The 13,876-nt window shown below is 38.9% G+C and overlaps 2 protein-coding genes across 2 annotated transcripts; both read left to right on the top strand.

Moving 5' to 3' along the window:
- Window positions 1-2,026: 2,026 nt before the first annotated feature.
- Window positions 2,027-6,806, top strand: LOC105050298 (uncharacterized). Its single transcript, XM_010930257.3, has 3 exons — window positions 2,027-2,447; window positions 4,123-4,290; window positions 6,151-6,806. Exons 1-3 carry the CDS (start codon window positions 2,186-2,188, stop codon window positions 6,378-6,380), a joined length of 660 nt encoding a protein of 219 aa, XP_010928559.1. The 5' UTR covers window positions 2,027-2,185; the 3' UTR covers window positions 6,381-6,806.
- Window positions 6,807-11,713: 4,907 nt separating this feature from the next.
- Window positions 11,714-13,649, top strand: LOC105050297 (probable UDP-glucosyl transferase 73B6). The gene has a single exon (XM_010930256.4). The coding sequence runs from the start codon at window positions 11,985-11,987 to the stop codon at window positions 13,416-13,418; it is 1,434 nt and encodes a 477-aa protein (XP_010928558.1). The 5' UTR covers window positions 11,714-11,984; the 3' UTR covers window positions 13,419-13,649.
- The last annotated feature ends 227 nt before the right edge of the window (window positions 13,650-13,876 follow it).

Consider the following 13,876-nt stretch of genomic DNA (forward strand, 5'->3'; position numbering starts at 1 on the left):
ATCCGATCCATTTGATCCATTTATTAAATAAATTATATTAGATTAAACAAATTAAACAGATCAGATTAAATAGATCAGAAACGGATTAAATAGATCATAAACGGATTAAACAAGTTAAACAGACTAGATTAAATGGGTCAGAAATCGATTAAACAGGTTTAAACAAGTTAAATGAGTTAAATAGATTATTTGACTCAATCCGATCTGAATATTAAATGGATTAAATGGATCAAACATCTAAAATTCAAAACTGATTCAAATATTAAACAGATGAAACGAGCTGATTATTTACGACCCAAACTCACGTGGTATAAACTCAAACTTATTTATGGTAGATCGAACATGAGTCGGATTAGCGGATTGGATTATATTTTACCTGTCTTACTCAATAGAGAACTTATTGAGCTCCTCAAAATAATAATAATAATAATAATAATAATAATAATAATAATAATAATAATAATAATAATAATAATAATAATAATAATAATAAGATTAAAATTATAAATAATTAAAAATAAAAAAATTATTTTTTGATATGTTTGGTTATCAAAAAGAAAATAAAATATTAAAAGAGAGCAAGGATTGAGTTTGCTGAATTAATTTTTTTTTAAATTAAAATAAAAATAAAATTTTCTCTAATCAAACGACTGAAATTAAAATACTTATTCTCATTTAGGCATTCTCATTCCAAAGTCTATCTCCTCCAACTAAAATTTCAAGCTTAAATAACTACTAGGTTAATCTGGACTCTAAAATGTATGAATAATAATATAATATTTTTTAAAAAATATATAAAAAAATAAGATTTATTTGATATATATATAAATATATATAGAGAGAGATTGAGAGATAGCTCAGATGGCTGAAATTAAAATACTCATTCTCATTTAGTCATTCCCATTCCATAGTCTATCTCCTCCGACTAAAATTTCAAGCTTAAATAACTACTAGATTAATCTTGACTCTAAAATATATGAATAATAATATAATATTTTTTAAAAGTTATACAAAAAAATAAAATTTATTTTATATATATATATATATATATATATATATATATATATATATATATATATATAGTATATCAAGTGAGAAGAGTGACTTAATGTGAAATGTGAAAGGACATAATAATAATAATAATAATCCATGTATCCATATCAACGATTTAGATAGGTACCGCGCTTGCATGCATTAAATTTTTTTTAAAAAAAATGGATAAATCTTGAAAGTATTTGGACAGTTTGGATAACCGCATTTTCATCCGAACCACTGATGTGGATCTAAAGATTATTATTATGTCCTCTCATCTCTCACATTAAACTACTCCTCTCACTGAAAATACTTTCTACATATATATTGTTGTGGTTCTAATAATGTGAAGGGCACCAATAATCCCACATCAGTTGTGAGGTCGAGCTCTTGTCCGCAATAATGGCGTGTCAGATAATGGTCGAGATCCGCCTCGATTCTTTAGGACTGAGGTCCATCTCGACTGACTGTGGGATTTTTGGGACTGTACACATCGGAGTTCTCCTTGACTAAGGGGTTCTGTTGTGGTTCTAATAATATGAAAGGTACCAATGGTCCTACATCGGAGGAGAAAAAAATTTTTCTCACATGAGGCGTAGGGCAAAATCGTTAGATCAATGAGTCAGAACAGATAATATCTCATGTGACGAATCAAATTTTTGTTTGTAATATATATATATATATATATATATATATATATATATATATATATATATATATAATCAATCGATGTAATTGATATTCAAAAAATTTACAGGATTTGTAGTGATTTTTCACTTGCCATTTTTCGCGCTACTAAGAAGTAAAACTAAATATCGGAACTAGATTACGCAATTCGAATTAGTTGATTAGATTTTGTAATAAACTGACAATCAGTTGGATCATCCAAGCTAAGCTTACGCGGGCTATATTCGAGTCGGCTCAGCTTTAGCTCGTCCTCGTCATCCGTGGCTCCTCTCTCATCACGCGTGCAGCGCCCTGCGGAAATAAAAGCGGCAGCAAGTCGGAGGGTGACCGTAACCTGCGGGGACGAAAGGGAAGCGGCAACGCGCGTCGGTCGAATCATTTCCATTACCTTTACCTTGGAAACCAACGGAGGACGCATTCTCTGTCTCTCTGTTTCAAAGAGAAGCCGTGAGATGTTCGGAGGGAGATGATTCGAAGGGGCCTTACGCGTTGCCTCTGGACACCAACAGCAGCAGCGAGAAGAGCGCCGTATCCTCGCTTGTCGTCGCCTCCCATATCTGGCGTCCGCTTTGCCTCTCCGTCCTCCGCCGAGTTTTCGGGCGAGGACTGCGTCTACGGCGAGCCTCTTCCTCCTCCTCCTCCTCCTCCTCCCAAGGCCGCCTCGATCCCCACCCTTCTCCAGCCGCGGGTCGTCATCTACGATGGCGTCTGCCATCTCTGCCACCGAGGTTGCGCCTCTATTTGTATCTCCGAAGTCGCCTCTTTTTAAAAAAAAAAAAGAAAAAAAAAGTCTTTTGATATAAAAATCGTTATGGATGATATGGGTGTTGCTCTAAATCTGTTCGTCGATAGGATTCTTTCTTTGGTATTTGATGTTCTTGCTGGATTAAAACCCTATTCCAGGCTCTACTCAATGCATGTGGTTTGGGATTTCTCTCTCATGGTCATTAACCGGGATTATCTAATGCAATTTATACTAAAAACCAAAATGCTTGATACGCGTCCGGCGAATTGCATTCAACTATTTTCTTAATTAAATTTATCTGTTTTTTTGTCTTTCTTGGTCGGACCAAGTTTGTTATAGTTTGGTTGGTTCAGATACCAGGGCAGATTGAGAATTGCAGTTTGTTTGTGAGTCGCTATTTCTTCGATCATCTCTCTATGGTTGATTTGTTACCACTTTGTTTGACGTGCACCTTGTCTAATGAGTGGGTCACTGTAATTTGGTGTGATTTCCTTCATTGCTTGGTGCATATTTTAGAAGTGAATGTTTCTGTAGAAAGAATGCCTTGAAAGTATTATTTGTTATGTACCTGACAATTTATCATCTAGTATTCAAACTCTCTACTTGTCAATCATGTCTCATTTTACATGAGGGTTATGGATCGTTTTTATTATTTCTAGGTGCATCAACAAACTTACCCCTGATATTACAATTTTCTCCATTATGAGAGTTACTTGAAGACATATTCTGCTCAAAAATTAGTATAAGCATCCATTATTTTGCTGATAATTCGATGTTCCATGCTTATAGAAATTTACTCCCTTGGAGTTCTTGCTTAGGAACAAGCATTCCTCGGCTTGAGGATCTGCATCTGTTATTGTTATGGTGATCAGCTCCACATCCTCTTTCATCAAGATATGATTCAAAAACGGAATTGAGGTACTAGCAAATCTAACATTGGAACTTGGTCTGTAGCAAGATAACCGATGATCTTAAGAGCAACTGATTCTTAGTTAGGAAGACTACTATTGTTGTGCTAATCATGCTGAAATCCACCCATCAAATGGATATTCAAGGTTAAATGTATCAATTAGAGAAGTAAGTGGTACGGGGGCACAAAAGTTGGATATATAAAAAGGGTTACAGATCAATTTCTAAATCACTGGTGTTAAAAGTTTTAACTTGAAATACTCATTCATGGGTTCGATTCAAAAAGATACAGGCATGTATACATGTACATGAAGGTAAGGGAATTGTTTTACGTTCATGGGATTGCATCATAAGATCTTGGTCATGAAAGATCAGGCACTACAAAGATTGCTATAAGGAACACCAGATAGTTTATACTATGGGCAAATCTGTTCATGTATGTGTTTCACAATGATGATTCTTCGACTAAAGAAGTGCTGACAAAATTATCTTGATCATCGTCTTGAATATCACCTGTAGGAACCTTCTGGAAATGATGCTTCAAACATGTAAATGTTTCTCTTTAAAGGAGGTTTCAAGACTTCTGTTTTGCCTCATGCTATTTTTTGCTTACATCGTTTCATTTAACTGTCTCAAAAATTCTAGATTTCTACCAAGTGTTTTTTTCCTAAGTTATGGGTTTGAACTTTTAAACTATTTGTTTACTTTTTTTGTTTCATAAAAAGTCAAACCTGATATCAGTACTGCAGGAGTAAAGTGGTTGATCAAGGTTGACAAATATGAAAAAATTAAGTTTTGCTGTCTCCAGTCCAAGGCTGCTGAACCATACTTGAGGTTATGTGGGGTCGATCGTGAAGATGTACTTCGACGTTTTCTATTCATTGAAGGGCCTGGAGCATATTATGAAGGTTCCACAGGTTAGCACATTCAACATCATTGAAATAACAAAATTAATCATCATTGGATTTATTTATTTATTTATTTTTTTAAAATCTACCTTAGGAAGGGTGCTAGTAAGCTAATCTTCTGTCCCCTAGGATTTTGATATTTCCTTGAATGCATATGCATTTAATAAAATGAAAAACCATTCATACATTTACTAAAAACTCCGTTTGGCTTTGTGTGATCCATCAAATAGTACTTGTAATTTAAGTTTTTATTTATTCATATGGTAAAAAAAAAAAAAAAATCAGTTTGTGCATGTGAAAGAACAAAGCTGAAGCACTTATTAAAAAACAAATCACATATAATTCCTAGGAACATCAAATGAAATTAAGGAACATGGCTAAAAGCATATTCAGAAATATCTATTTATTGTTATAATAATTTCAAACTTCACTATAGATGCCATTATATATATAGTGAGCCGGTATTCTTAACATGATTTGACCTCAAACCCAAATTTTGGACCTATGTGTTGGCTATGGTACATAGCATTTTGTCAAGGCACTGTTTGGTTGTGGAATACCGTTATCCTAGAAAAATGGAAAAGGAGGAAATGGTTGAGGAATGGTGAAGGATAACTCAACTTTACCCTTTTAGAAGCATTTTTTTTCCCAATTCAGTGGGATAAGTTAGTAAAAAGTTTTTTTTTTTTTTCAAAGTCCCAAATGAGAACGCCCTTGAATCTAGGGAACTTGTGGTGTTTGGTGTGGTAAAGTGGAATTAGCTTGAAAAAGATTTTTTTTCCCCCCAGGTAAGGCCACTTTATCCCACAGACAAATAGGGCCTAAAAGTGCTTAGATATTGCGCGCGCACGCGCGCGCGTGTGTGTGTGTGTGAGAGAGAGAGAGAGAGAGATGTTAAAGGAATGTGTTTCTCTGCACACCATGCAGCATCTGTGGGCCTGATATCAGGTGGCCACCTTTTAAGGGTAATGACCAGTTAATGTATTTCTCTGATAAAGATCATATGTGAACTTTGTATGAATTGCCCAAGTACTATGAGGTCCAATATCATATAATGGTATAAAATAAGCATGAATGTCCGATGGTATGATGTTAGTACGTTTATCAGTAAGGTTGATTTCTTTGAATATGACATTCATTTTACTCTTCCTTCTGGGATATATGAGATATTCATATCAAATTCTAACCGCCTCTCATTTCCATCCATTGACACAACAACCTTGCAAACTTGAGTCACATGCACACACCAACAGATACAGGGCACCCACACAGACAGCCTGGCATGCACTTGGTTGTGGTAAGGCCTCCATAAAACCAGTGAAAATTAACTATGGACATTTCGAATTGAAGGCTTGTGCTTTTGGTAATGATCTAGAATATCTAAAATACAGACACATGCAAACTGCCAAAATAATGCTAATCAGAGTCAGTGGACTCACTTTTGACTTGGAATTGGGAGAAGCGCTAAAAATGCTGAAACCAAAACAAAGCTTGACTTTTTCAAGCCTTAAGTTGGAGTCTGCAACCACATCTATTTAAGGGATATCACAACTCTTTTAATTGGTGTTGTGTGGTGCCTTGAAATTGTCTGATAGGAGAAATCAGTTTCTCCTTTGATGCTTTATGGTACTTGTGTCCACTGCTTCCCCTCCTTGAAGTGAAAGATCTTCAGGCACTATTGCCTACTTATGTATGAGGTTTCATGGCAGACAGCCGGGCATCCAAGGACCTCCTATATTTATTCATATGATGTTCAGCAGATTAAAAGTTTCTTGCAGCAAATATGAGATAACATTTATGCTATTATTTTCTGTCAGCTTTTTTTTCCTAATGTAACTACAACTGACTTTTACATTGGATGAGATGCAGCTGCGCTGAAAGTAGCATCATACTTGCCATTTCCTTACTCAGTGCTAAGCTCCTTGCTGATCATCCCTGCCCCACTAAGAGATGCAATCTATGACTATGTTGCAAAACGTCGCTATGATTGGTTCGGGAAGGAGGAAGAGTGCATCGTCATGCAGGATAAAGAGCTTCTTGAACGTTTTATTGATCGGGATGAGATGCTAGGAGGTGGGGATGACAGGAGTTTCTTTTGACTCAACTAATTTTCAGTTTTGACTTTGGAGTATCTTCACAATCCTCATTGATCAACATCCATTTGGATGAGAGATGATTCGCTGACCTAGTAGTCAATTTCCTTTGCTGCCGCACGTGTGGGCAGTGCTTTGGACAAATCTCTTGGAATCTGTTGACAAACCTGTGTCCATGCCAGGTTCTTAGCACCCCCTCTTGACTGGCAGAAATACATGCTCAACATGCATGCTGTGTTTTTTTCCATAGAATTAAATGTTAGCACTTTCATTGATTATATAGTATTTGTCCAGAACTGTAGAGTGATGTTCTTATTTAGCATGCAACAGAATCCTGTTCGCATAGGGAACTTTTGCTGAGCAGCTACCCAAAGCCTAGAGGGGAGACTCCTGGTTCTCTTGCTGAAATAAAATCATACTACGGTTTTTATATCTTGTGACAGGTCAAAATTTGTGACATATTATGTTGAAATGGAGAGTCTGAAACAATATAAACAAAAGTCAGATGTCCTTACTCGGTTTTTCCAGCCAACAACATCATGCAATTTCAGGAGGAAGTAAACGTTATTTTGTGATAATGGTTTCTGTCCTTTGTTGCAATGCCATAAAGTGATTTTGGCAGGTGTAGACCTTATGGATTGATGAAATATGCTTTTAAGAATTGCTGTAGCTAAGCTTTCAAGAATTGCTGTATCTTTGATGTCTCACTTTTCTGGCTCCAGCGGCCAAAAAGGAGAAGAATTGAGTAGATTTTGTTAAGATAACAAGTTGATGTCTGAGTGCAAGAGCTTTCCCTCTGAAATGAAAGCATTTGACACGAGGAACTATCTTTTGAGCAATGTTTTTATTGTGAAGTCAGGCACTCTTCATGGATGGAAAGGAGTGCACCTCTATGCTCTGCAGTCATTTCCCAGCTATGTTCCTAAAATACATGACATCAACTCTGATAAGAACATTCCAAAATATGTGCTGGCGGTCTTCTTGGAAGAGCAATATTTGTCAAAACCATCACTGCATCAGCTAGTTAGCTTGGTTCAAGTTCATTTTTTGGTCAATTTATTCATATTTATTCATATGATCTACTATCTGAATTTACATATAGAAGTTTGAACTAACAAGTTTGGATTTACTTTCTTGCATCAAAAAAAAAAAAAGTTTTGGATTTACTTTAGTGCGTCATATACTTAAAAACCTTTTATATGGAATTCCCTATTCATCTATTTTTGAGCACCACACTCTAGTCAAATTAGGTTCGCATTGTACAAATCAGGTAACTCTGGTCAAAACCACTCAGATGAAAGAATCTGCCTAATTATATTTACACTCCACCTGTTGTCCCATGTCCTGTTCATGGAAGGTGGTAAGGTTTCTGTTCAAAGATGGGCATGATCCAACTGGTTTCATTTGAGTGGGAAGCCCTGAAGAAATCAATGGCCGGAAAGCTAGAGAACAACAGTTTTAAAAACAAACATGTTTCCAATAGCCAATCAGGATTCATAATTCTTTGCCCACCACCAGTCAGCATGCGTCAACCAAGATGACACCACATCCATCAGCGAAGCCTAACAGGACAACTGGAAAACGTTCCCTAGAACCTGCCTCTTTACCATCTAATCCAGTTACGTATCTGATTCACCACAGTGGATGCTATATAGCTTAAATATTTGATTCATTGTAGTGAAAGCCTCGCAGGAGTTCATGTTACATTCTCAGCTGGAAATGGCAAATCTTCTCTATATCCCAGCGCGAACATGGTCGATGTCAAACCTATTATTTTGGTTTACTTAAGAGTCACTATCTCCTGCAATTTGCTTTTGAGCCCAGATGACTCCAGTACATGCGGAATGAGGTGCCCCTGTAAGTCCTTTTTCTCTAATGGTATCAGCCATGACCATGAAGGGAATAACCAAGAGATCCCCGGCCACCATATGTAGAAGAAGTTGCTCAAGATGTGCAAGTTTCAGCAGCGACAGAATGCCTCTGAAACATGATCAGATAAGTCAACTATTTTACTAAAAACGCTAACTTGTAAATTTACTTCCCTTTTTTTTTTTTTTTCCAATCATTGTCTCTGAAAGTAAGCCTCCTGCTACTTAATCCTTTGCTGACCATCAACCAGTCTCCAGACGCTATGACATAGGCATCATAAGGTGTTTAACCATCACTCAAACATGGACAACTAGGGCTACTGGAAATCCAACTAGAATTGTTCACTGGAGAACCATGTAATGAAGCAATTTTTCCAACAAACTTTCCAGGTTTGCATATCTGTGGTATAAAAGTTTGCAGATGCAATGATTCTTATTGCACGAGCTGGTGTACATATAATCAAAAGATGGTGAAAATCAACATTCTTGAATTGTAATAGCTGTACACATGTATACGGCAGGTTCAGGGTTCTCACACAGATTCCTGTCATGAGGTTCCAGCCAAGGAAAATCAAGCATATCAAACACTTCCTTTTCTGTTCTACAATTCAAGCTTGTGCTTGAATGGATCCCCTACAGAGGAGGGGGAACATGGTCCAGTATACAAAAGCTCACAGTATGCAATTTCTTTTTTGAGGGAGAAAGCAATAGATTTAACCATTTCCCAGCAGCTCCCGGAGTAGCTTTGGATTCTGCTAATAATCTCAACCTGCATCCAGTATGGTAATCAGATGTGTTTTCCTTGATCATATGTAGTTACCAATCTACAGACAAATAGAGGGAAAACAGGAAGCACATTGACATTTTTCGACGTGTTTATGTCTCTTATGTGACCAAAAAAGGTTAATTTGACCGGTAATAGAATATATGACTATATTGACCACAGATCGAACAGCAAAATACCAATCAAATAACAAGTTAGGCATAAAGATTAATGGATTGCTCTTGTGTATGCATATATGTAAATAGGCATTTAATTCTTTTTCTTTTTTTTTCATATTCAAAAGATTTACAAGTCAATACATAGTTCCATACACTAGTATATCAGTTTTGTACCAGCATCAGTATTTAAGAACCTTTATCTCCTGCATAAGATAAATTCAACAAGGATTAGCTTCATTAAGAATTGCAGCATATAGAAACATGCTGCCTATTTAGCACATTATTTCCAATCCATGCAATCAATCCAAAGGCATAATTATTCCTTGGGTATAACTTCCAGCATAGGAGCATCTCCAATTTTTAGAATCAGCTTGTAAATACCATCAGGCAGTTCAGAATATGGAAGAGAAAATGTAAGGACAGCAACCATGCAGGGATTAATTTGAGAAATTTCATTTTCTGGATTTGTAGAGAGTTGATAGTAATGTGATTTTCGAAAATCGCATTTCATTTATCTTAATATATACACCTCTACAGACATATCCAAAGCTTTCACCTCATTAGAGTTTTGTGGTTCCAAATGGTAATAGATGAAACCAGACACAACAAACTATGGATATTAACAACTTGCAATGTTTCAATTTCAACAATTAGATATTAAAATTAACATATATACCTACAGCCTGGAGACTAATATTCAAATATAAGTAATTTAATATCAGATGCTGTCTATACCATCCCTAAGCTTGATTCCATCAGTGTGATGTTATGCTACTGTATTACGCTGATTCATCTCTTCAATTGGCTAAATGGATTAACTTTTGTTGTTTCCTTATTGAAGAGCAGAGCTGATTTTGATTACCACTTTCACAAGTGGCTTTAATACTCTCTCTGTCTCCCTTGTAGGGAGCATTGGAGGCTTGAAACAGTGTCTTCCCTCAAGATAAACTGAAATTTTATTTCAGGAGGATTAAAGAGCTTGAAAATGGAAGGAAATTAATGCTTGATCTTCTATACTTAAGAAGCTCAATTTGGACTTAAAAAGGCTAAAAATGCAAATCCACTAGAGGAGGGGGTGGTTTTGAGAGTGGTAAAAAAAAATGCCCAATATATGCACTTGAAAATCCTAGAACTCAAGACATTAGCAATACATAATAGAATGCGTGCATATGAAACATATATACCCTCAAATACAAGGGCATAATTGCATATAACCAAGGACTCTATTTCAATATCATGTAGAGGCATCGATGATTGCAATGGTTTCAGGATATGGATGCAACATAATACAGACATGTTGATATGGAAAATTTTCAAAAATGGGATACAGATATGCCAAAGACATGGCAAAGAATAATTACTACATATGGAACTATTTTATATATGAAAAATATTAATTTTTCTTAGTTTATTAGAACTTTATTGTTCCAATCTCTCTCTCTCTCTCTCGCACGCGCGCCCTCAGTTAATGCAACTATGAACAGGGCCAGAGGGGGTTTTGCTTACCTTTCTAGATCACGGATCAAGATCCTGAACCTATCCAAACTTACCCCATGAGTGGACAACCTCCAAAGTATTTGGAACATGTCTGAAAAGTATTTTGATAATACCTAACACTGAAATGGGGACCTGAGATGGCCCACGGCCACTGAGGTCAGGTCAAGCTTTAGGCTCATTAGTCTATAATTTTGGATTGTTTCATGGCTTAGGATCGGCCCAAAGCCTAGTTTGGACAAACCCTAGCTGGGACAAAGCTGAACTTGAAGTTCAATTTATCCATTTTGAACCAATGGTTAGGCTCACTTGCTGATTAGTAAAATCCAAACTGCCCACCCTCCCCATCTCCAAAGGCAAATTCTGCATTCTCCCATTCCTTACCCACTCCCCTTCTGCCTCTTCCCTCCTAGATAGGCATCCTACATTCCCATCAGTCACCCCTCGATCCAGTACAAGCACCCCACCGGCCACCACCCATCCCTCACCATCCGCTCTTTAGGAGGATGCCATAACGAGGGTGAGAGACTAAAGAAACAATGGATATATGTGCCTTATAGATGCTATAATGAGTGCATTATAGATGAATAAGAAGCTAAAGAAATATATTAGCAAAATGAATGCACAAAATTAAGCAATAATAAATTACACAGATGCTACAATGAGTGAAAAGGTAATATCCATATGATTTGAGTTTTTGGTATGCATAGCAGTCATGAATTTGAAGCTCCCAATCCTCCAAGAACTTGTCAAAGTGATATAAATATGGTTTCTGTTTAATGTTTTGGGTTATTGCCGTTATACAGCTACTAGCATCAGGATGAGTCCTGAAATTAATAACCATAATAGAAAAATGAAACAAAAGCGGGCCCTTGGGTATTATGATTAGGTAAAAAAATCAAGACGATGGTTAGATTTAAATTATATAAGTACATAAAAATACAAAGAACATTCTAACTTTCAAAACAAAGTTTGTCCCTAGAGATTTCAGTCATTAAAATATTAGTGATGAGCATATGGAAATATTTTTCGTGCCTTGATGAAATAAATTTGGCGCAGGCGATCTCTTTTTATTTTTCTTTCCTCACTCGGCTGAGGTTTGTTCAGCTTACCGCCTGATCTCCCAAAGTGTGCTGTCCGTGTGCGCAGTGCGCACGAAAATAAGTCGAGTTTTGCGGTTTGAGTCACGACAATGGTGTGGGCGATCCCCAGTCTTTAACTTGGAATCTCCTCCTCCATCTCCCACGCCCACCAAGAACCGACCGCTGGCCCAAAAAAGCCCGAGCAAAACCATCAGGCTTCAGCCATGTCCTCCGAGGCTCGTCATCAGCTCCACGTCTTCTTCTTCCCCTACCCAGCTCCCGGCCACATGCTTCCCCTTGCCCATATCGCTGCCCTCTTTGCGGGCCGCGGCATCCGCGCCACCTTCGTCACCACCCCCGCCAACGCCCCTCTCCTCCACCCCGCCCTCGCCCACCAACCCGTCCACATCCTCCTCCTCCCTTTCCCCTCCGCGGAGGTCGGCCTCCCACCGGGCTGCGAGAACACCGCCTCCCTCCCCCACCCTCGCACCCGTCACCAAGGCGCCATCAACGAAGCCGCCGCCCTCCTCCACGATCCCCTCGCCGCTCTCATCCGCACCCACCGCCCCGACTGTCTCATCTCCGACTACGTCTGCGACTGGACCGCCGACCTCGCCCGCTCTCTCGGCATCCCAAGGCTGGTCTTCAGCCCCACTTCCCTCTTCTCCACCGCCGTATGGGACGCCGTCCTCTCCCACGGGGCCCACCGCTACGACCGCGACAACGCCGCTGCCTTCATCGTCGAGGCCGGCCTCCCGCACCGCGTCGAACTGACACCGGCCGAGCTCCCCCTGGCCTTCGCGTATCCGGCAGAACTCAACGCCATAAAAGAATCCGAAAACAGTAGCGATGGCACCATTTACAATAGCTTCTACGAGTTGGAGCCCCGGTACGTTGATTGCTTGAAGAAATGCCGGGCCACAAAAGTGTGGTGCATCGGGCCGGTGGCTTTAGCTAGCCGGGGAGCAGGGAACGATCTTGATAGTAAGCAAGGAGAGCTGATCAAGAAATGGCTCAATTCCAAGACGCCCGGCACGGTCGTATATGTTTGTTTGGGAAGCGAGTTTGTATTCAAAGCGGAGCAGCTCCGAGAGATGGCGTTGGGGTTGGAGGCGTCGGGCCACCCGTTCGTGTGGGTGGTGAGAAGCGACGAGGCCGAGACGGAGTGGATGCCGGAGGGGTTGGAGGAGAGGATAAGGGAGAGGGGTTTGATAATAAGAGGATGGGCGCCTCAATTGATGATATTGAACCATCCGGCGGTTGGAGGGTTCGTGACGCACTGCGGGTGGAATTCGACGCTGGAGGCGGTGAGCGCGGGGGTACCGATGGGCGCGTGGCCGCTCGAGTGGGAGCAGTTCTTCAACGAGAGGCTGCTGGTGGAGGTGCTGGGGATCGCAGTGCGGGTTCTGGATGGGGTGGGGCAGCGAACGGCAGGGGAGGAGAAGGAGGTGGTGAAGTGGGAGAGGGTCAGGGGCGTGGTGGAGAGGGTGATGGGTGGAAATGTGGGAGAGACGAGGAGGAGGGCGAGGGAGTTTGGGGTGATGGCGAGAGCGGCGGTGGAGGAGGGTGGGTCGTCGTATGGGGAGCTGAGCCGCTTGATCGAAGAACTTGAAGACTTGGCAGCGCAGAAGAGGGAGGGCCGAGAGGAAGGACGTTGATGGGGCAGTAAATTCTAATTCTACATTAAAGATTATTTGAAAAAAATAATCAAAATATTATATTATCTTAGTTAACGACCTCACGGTCCTGCAACGTATGTACGATAATATACCAAGACAGAGAATGACGTCGGCATGTTAGTCTTCTTCTTAATTAATATAACAAAAATTATTTATTTAAATAATTTAATTTTTAATTTATTTATTAGATTGATGTAACGTAAAACATCATTTTGAATGACGTCTTATCATAATCACGCCATCCCATATTTTTTTACATAAACGATATCAAAAAAAATAAAAATAAAAATAAAAAATATTCATTTTAAAAAATACTCATTCACGTGTCTATCATCGATACTGCTTAAAACATATCTGCAGTAATTTTAACATTCATTTTAAAAATATACAGCTGAAAAAAGCAGTATGGCAAGTAAGAAGCACTCATCAAGTTTGCA

The sequence above is a fragment of the Elaeis guineensis genome, chromosome 8, assembly GCF_000442705.2.
Source record: "Elaeis guineensis isolate ETL-2024a chromosome 8, EG11, whole genome shotgun sequence".
NCBI lineage: Eukaryota > Viridiplantae > Streptophyta > Magnoliopsida > Arecales > Arecaceae > Elaeis > Elaeis guineensis.

Excerpts from the sequence above, each read along its gene's own strand:
- LOC105050298 (XM_010930257.3), top strand. The coding sequence starts at position 2,186 with ATGATTCGAAGGGGCCTTACGCGTTGCCTCTGGACACCAACAGCAGCA. Across the intron at positions 2,448-4,122 it reads CTGCCATCTCTGCCACCGAG|GAGTAAAGTGGTTGATCAAG; the intron begins GTTGCGCCTCTA and ends TCAGTACTGCAG. Across the intron at positions 4,291-6,150 it reads ATATTATGAAGGTTCCACAG|CTGCGCTGAAAGTAGCATCA; the intron begins GTTAGCACATTC and ends GATGAGATGCAG.
- LOC105050297 (XM_010930256.4), top strand. The coding sequence starts at position 11,985 with ATGTCCTCCGAGGCTCGTCATCAGCTCCACGTCTTCTTCTTCCCCTAC.